Source organism: Thermobia domestica, chromosome 10 (assembly GCF_964235325.1).
Source record: "Thermobia domestica chromosome 10, izTheDome1.hap1.1, whole genome shotgun sequence".
Classification (NCBI taxonomy): domain Eukaryota; kingdom Metazoa; phylum Arthropoda; class Insecta; order Zygentoma; family Lepismatidae; genus Thermobia; species Thermobia domestica.
The window spans coordinates 253,967,485-253,974,216 of record NC_137463.1 but is presented as its reverse complement, the minus strand read 5'-3'; the positions used below and the strand labels follow the sequence as shown (position 1 = coordinate 253,974,216).

Genomic DNA, 6,732 nt, shown 5'->3' with positions numbered 1-6,732 from the left:
ATTGTACACCTCCGTTTTACTGCTCCTCAGTTAACACTGAATTTGCCCTAACATAGCACCACCAGCATCCCGACGCTGTGATCGTCACTTGACCTTTGCCAACCTTAACATTTTACGTATTTCCAAATTGTACGATATATTGTTCTATGATAAAATATTATTATGTGATAAGTTTTAAGGTTAAGAATTTTGAGAATATTACTTATTTGTTTATGGGAATGTCAAACTTTAAAACTCGAATTCACTTGCAAAGGTCTGGGCAGAATAGTTGATTAGTGGACGGAGCCATTTATTTCTATTAGCTGGCACCTCTATGTTGGTTTTGCTCAAATTGAAGTAATTAGAATTTAGTTTTGGTTGTGAGATTCATAATTGTTACCCATGAAAGGGAAATGACAGAGTGTCCTTAAAATTAGGAACTTAAAATTTGGTATTTAGGCTTTACATTTAATTAAACTCAAGTTTCAATGGGTTTTAAATGTTTATCCTATATAGGATGAAAAGAGGCGGGAATAAATGAACTGGAGTTGCAATTATTGAAAAACAGTGAAATGAATGTTGCTCCACGAACAGCCACACAAGTGAAGATACAAAGGTAGAACTTACTAAACTCAATAAATAGATGGGCGTGAGAATGCAGATTCCTATCATTTTCTATTAAATTACTACTTATGACATTAGAATAAATTGTATTACCAAGTAAGTTTTCTTTTTATGTCCAAGGTCCGAGATGAGTACTACTTCTCAGAAACACCGAAACTTTGTAGCAGAACCAATGGGTGATAAGCCGGTGACCGATTTGGCTGGGATAGGACCAGTTCTTGGACAACGATTACAAGAGAAAGGATATGACAAAGTATGCCTCAACTCGCCCAAATTACCTTAACAGTATGGAAAATAATAATACAAACGATTCAGTAAAGATATCAATCCTTCAACAAATACATAGCCATAAGCCCTGAAATTAAAATATTCACTCAATTCTAAACAGCCAGAATAATGTAATCCTTCAGCATACTGAAATACCTCTGATTCTCAAAGAATACAAACCTGCAAGACACACAAATTTCAAGCTATTTACAGATTTCATTTTTCAATGAATACAATACTACAAATTACCCTATTTAAATATGCAATTATTTTGGCAACCCTGGTTCGCTAAAGAATCTGTTTTCAAGGAACCCAGAACCTCTAATTTTCTAAAGAATCTAATTCTTCGAGGAACGCAGAACCTCTAATTCTTTTAAATATCTACGAAAGCAGAACCCCTAATTCGCTAAAAAATCAATTCCTTCAAGGAACTCAGAATCCCTAATTTTGTAAACAATCTAATCCTTCAAAGAACGCAGAACTCTCAATTCTCTAAAGATCACATCTTCAAGGAACGCAAAACCCTAATTCTCTACAAAAATCAAGGAACGCAAAGTCCCTAATTCGCTAAAGAATCAAAACCTTTTAGAAACACAGAATTCGTAATTCTCTAAAGTAACTAATATTTCAAGGAATGCATAACCCCCAATTTTCTAAAGATTATAATACTTCATGGAACGCATAACCCTTAATTCCGTAAAGAATCTAAAGCGCAGAATTTTTATATCTCTAAAGAATCTAATCTTTTGAGGAACGCACAACCCCTAACTTCTAAAGAATCTTATTCTTCCAGGAATGCATAGTCCCTAATTCTCTAAAGAATATAATCCTCCATGCAACGCATAACCCTTAATTTCGGAAAGAATCTAAGAACTACATCTCTAAAGAATCTAATCCTTCTAGGAACGCAGAACCTCTAATTTCTAAAGAATCTAATTCTTCCATGAACTCAGAACCCCTAATTTGTAAAGAAGCTAATCATTAAATGAACCAAGTAACCAATTATCGAAAGAAACATCCTTCAATGAATAGCAACCCATAAATGTGGTAATTCTAGTCTCTTTTTCGAGATGAGACGAGAAATTTCACAAATGTCGTGGGCAGTACTTATTTACCAAAATCTTACAAGGTACATTCGCGAAACATCCCCACTTAATTCCTGTAAAATTGATTCAAATGTAAAGTTTTCTTCTGCCCAATCTGAATTGTTCTAATATTAGCTGCCCATATCGGTAATTTTCATATTTATGGACCCTCATATATCCACAATTCTATCATACACTACTATAACGCTCGGACACAGAATTGCTTTTAGTTCCTTTAGATGTAATTGGACATAAACGTGGGCATATGGAAAATAAATTGGATTAAGTAGTGCTTCTCTGACACATGTCTTGGATCCGCCATATTTGATTCAACTTTGGGTTATTTAAATGAGACTAAGTGCAAGTGATACATCAAATTCGTATATAATTTTCCATTAAATTCACTGGTGCAATGAATTTTATCGTAGCTTGTACCGTTTGGAAGGTATTGCATGTTAAATTCCTCCAGGCACTTCGCGAATAATATCAGTTATGCTTACGTTTTTGATGTTGACAAAACAAAACCATTTCTAAATGTAAAAATACAGTAGGTATAAACAAACTCTTTACAAGTTTGGTGTCATAATGTTATCACATTTCCATGAGTGATTGTTATTACTTCCATGTTAAAAAATAGTGTATTAGGTCAATATGCCTATTGCAAATCCAGATACGACCAGGTTTGGGCGAAGACCTACCATTTCTGTATTGACGTCTTTGTGTCTGTATGTCCAGAGAATATTTCGTCAATGATAAATCACGTAAAAATTTATATATACACACCAGGCACGGCGCAAATTTTTATTTGGTTCAATGTTCGTGAAGTACCTGACATTTAACATGCAATACCTTACAAAGGGTACAGGCTACGGTAAAACTCATTACAACAATGAATTTCAGAGAAAATTGTATATGAATTTCAATAACCTATTCCGATTTGAAAAACCGAAAATTCAATCCAACATGGTGAATCTAAGATGGCGATTGGGATGAGTAACATGTGTGAGAGAAGCATTAATTAATCAATTTGTTTTGCATATGCGCACATTCATGCTCAGTTACATTAAGGAAACTAAAAGCAATTTTGTGCCCGAGCGTTATAGTAGGGCATGATTGAATTCTGGATATATGGAGGTCCATAAATATGCAAATTACCGGTATGGGCTGCTAAACTTGCTACAATAGACATTGGACTACGGAGAAGTTTTGCATTTGAATCAATTTTACAAGAATGCCGAGGGGACACTTCGTGAATGTATCTTGTTAGATTTCCTAAACTGTTTCGTTGTTTCATTATTCATAGTATAAAACTTTGAATCATTAAAAAGATTATACGAATCCAATGGAGAATATTTATTGACGTTTAATGATACGCGAGATACACAACATACTCCAATAATAAATCTCTTTTAAATGTTATATCATCATTCGTGAACATCTCGTGCCGCAGGAGACTTCTTATAACTTCAAGATGAAACTATGAGAAACATTTGGACACAAAACGGGACGGAGAATGCTTTAACATAATAAGATAAGAAAAATCTTCGAGAATCGAAATGAGACGAATATTCTACAAACTTTACGAGATAACACGAAGAAACCGTATTTCTCGTCTCCTCAAATTTCGTGGTCAATTCACACCAACAAGCTACTATGAAGAAATAATTGTGATATGTTCAAATACTTTTCATAAAAGATAACGTAACCGATGCACCTAAATTAGTACTGCTTTGGTTAGATATCAAAACAGTTTTATTTTTTTTTTTTTAAATGTGATTTTCAAATTTAAAGAAAACGGTTTAGACTTGGTATTGAAACCACTGTTTCTAGAAAATCATTCCAGAATAGAATCGAAAGTGATTTTCTGATAGAGCCAATTATGGTTCTCAAACCGAAACCAATATTTAAGTAGAAGCGAAATGACAGAGGAAACAAAAATAGATGTTGTAACGAAATCATTGTAAGTGGTTGCCTTAAGTTCTCTTTTCAAAGTTTCTTAGTATGGTGTTTTGCTTATAGCGGACTTGAACTAATGATGTTTGCATAGTATGATCTTGAAACATGTTAAAGGACTCAGAGGTTTGATTTTCAATGCTCTTGGTATCGTCTCGAGTGGAAAGGTAGAGATTCACATCTCGTCGTAGATAGCTCATGGAGAAGAAGAGAAAAAAACTTCAAGTGGAAATGAATACTTCAGCAAGAAGGATGGCAAATTCTTGATTACATTGAGGTGTTAGCAAGGGGTTGCCGCTTAAAGATTGCTTTCATGATAAGGTAGTCTTTTGTGATAATATTATCAGCAAAATTAACTTGGTGAGAAGTGAAGTTGTCTTACAACGCTTAACACTTGGCCTTTAAGGAAGTAGGCATTTTTTGAGTCGGTTTAACCTCTATTATAAACCAAGAATCATCCTGAACATATAGAATGTACAGCCTTTTGTGCTTACAACCGGCTGACTATGACGCAATTCTAACTCCTCGGGATAACATTGGCGAGGTACTAAAGCAACTTTAGAGAAACTAATCTTTATTAAGTCTAACTTTTTCTAACTCAAAATTTAGAAGTGAGACCCTTATCAGAGCTATTCCAAGGCCAGGGAAGCCAACTAGGAAACTGGAGGACGAGGATGATGCAGCTAACTACCAAATCAGAGGCCACACTGATGACGGCAAAGGAGACAGCCTAGGAGAATGAATGCATGTTCAAATTTCTAGCTGACACAAATCCATTAAAAATGGACGAGAAAATATGGAGGATAAACAGCGATCCAGGAACCATCACAGAAAGGGAGGAAATGTGAATTATGTGTGCTATTAGTTGGATACTGACCGACACTTAAGTAATTGCTTAATATGAAAGAATTGAGCTTCCCGAAAACAAGTGTTCATGACGCTATAACAGATGACTGGCAGATGCGAAATGTGTGCACAGCTCCCTGATTACAAAACGACATAGCGAACTTCCCTCTAATGATCATATAACCGCGGAGCACATACTATACATTAACAGCATTTCAGAAAGCCAATGTCAGCTTGCATACGAACAATAACCTGATCATTGGAAGCATTTCGCAATTGCAGAAGTTTTGAAGTGTATTAACTGTGTTTGACAGTATTGCCAATAAAAATGTTTTGCTGAACCAGTCGGATCACTTTCCGGACAAACACTGCATAACAAGGTTTTAAAATAGTATTACTTGGAAAATTTATATTTAGTTTCACACAAATGTCATCTGCACATTAATTTTGTGAAATACTTCTGTCCATCAGGAGTGTCTGTAAATACATTTTCCCAATTATTTGATTGTTGCGATTGAAATGCCATCTGACATGTGTCGAAAAGGAAACACAATAAATAATGAGAGTAGTCTCCGTGTTCACTCTAATAACTTTGCCATCGCTCAGCTAAGTTCGAATTCCATGACGAAAATAGTCTATAGTCTGCGGTGAAAATGAGGTCTGCGCTGTACGTCTCATCGTCCGATCCTTAGGAAGTTATTTGCTGATTAAGGTTTTAGGTAGTTTTCGGTGGAAGAGATGTAAAGACAATATGGTGGGTGATAAAGGTTTCATACTTGTTTCGCAGAAAATCTTTTCTGTCCTTCGTGCTACATGTCAGTGTCCATTGTCTACAATATCACAAGATAATGTCTATGACTATTGCAAAATGTTTGTGGACAAGATTGCGGTGCATTCATGGAGTCCATTATTACAACGATCCGTATGGTTTCGCCCGATGGAGAAAATCGAGATGAATCACTCACCATAGATCATCATACGAGCAACAACGTCTTCTATGGTTGTTTTGAAAATCATCCTGGACATTAATCACTGTTCTAATCCTATTATCGGTGATTCATTTTTTAATCAGAAATGTCAATCTAGTGCAAGAGACATTCCTTATTATTCTGCATATTCCTAGAGACGACCCATGTTGTTCTGTGTCAGTATTTGGTATCCATGAGTATCATACCAGACTTAAAATCAAACATTTCAATCGCACCTTTCAATCGCAATTTTTAGCTTAATTGTTTCTAGCAGCATATAATTTGTACCTAAATAAAATGACTTGATTTGTATTCTTTAGATATTTTATTTTCAAAACTTTTGCAGGCTCAAACAGTACTTGGACAACTTCTAATTCTCAAGAGAAACAAGGAACGTTTCATAGAGTGGGCACAAAACTCGTGTGGAGCAAATAAAAAGCAAGCAAACGATTGTTACAACTGCTTAACGGAATGGTGTGATGAATTTCTATATTAATATACTCTATTTAATTGAATTATTTCTCACTATATTTACGTGTGACTCAAGTCTAGGAAGGATTGCAAAGAACATTGCAAAATGGTGAAGAATATGTATTGTGAAGCATGTGCTGTTTAAAGAGGACATGAAACAGTATTCAGATTTGTGTACGAGGTAAATCCACCAAGAATCGAACTTGAGACTACAAGCACTGAAAGTATGATCACCTTTTCTTTGATCACGAAGAGGAACGCACAACAATATGGGCATTGAGAATAATTGATCTAAGGATATCAATTAAGTGATTTGTTTGTTATTTAATTTTTCGAAACGAGACGTAGTTCTCAAATTCAAGGTCAGTATGAAAAAAAATAAAGGAGCAGTATACTGTACATACAATCATGACAAAAAAGAGGAGCTATGATTGGTTGGTGGATTGTTCAATCAGTTGTCGACCCAAAGAGTGATTGTGTTGGTTAATGGGTGCTGTTTGTAATTAGTAGAATCCGGATTTTTATGTAATATCAACCTT

The 6,732-nt window shown here is 35.0% G+C and overlaps 1 protein-coding gene across 1 annotated transcript; it reads left to right on the top strand.

Annotated features, from left to right (window-relative positions):
• The first annotated feature begins 730 nt into the window (after positions 1–730).
• LOC145661910 (barrier-to-autointegration factor-like) lies at positions 731–6,218 on the top strand. Its single transcript, XM_081727255.1, has 2 exons — positions 731–856; positions 6,069–6,218. Exons 1-2 carry the CDS (start codon positions 731–733, stop codon positions 6,216–6,218), a joined length of 276 nt encoding a protein of 91 aa, XP_081583381.1.
• Positions 6,219–6,732: the final 514 nt, after the last annotated feature.

Bases quoted from the DNA above. Each gene is read 5' to 3' on its own strand.
- LOC145661910 (XM_081727255.1), top strand. From the start codon at position 731: ATGAGTACTACTTCTCAGAAACACCGAAACTTTGTAGCAGAACCAATG. The intron at 857-6,068 runs GTATGCCTCAAC...AAACTTTTGCAG, and splicing joins AAGAGAAAGGATATGACAAA to GCTCAAACAGTACTTGGACA.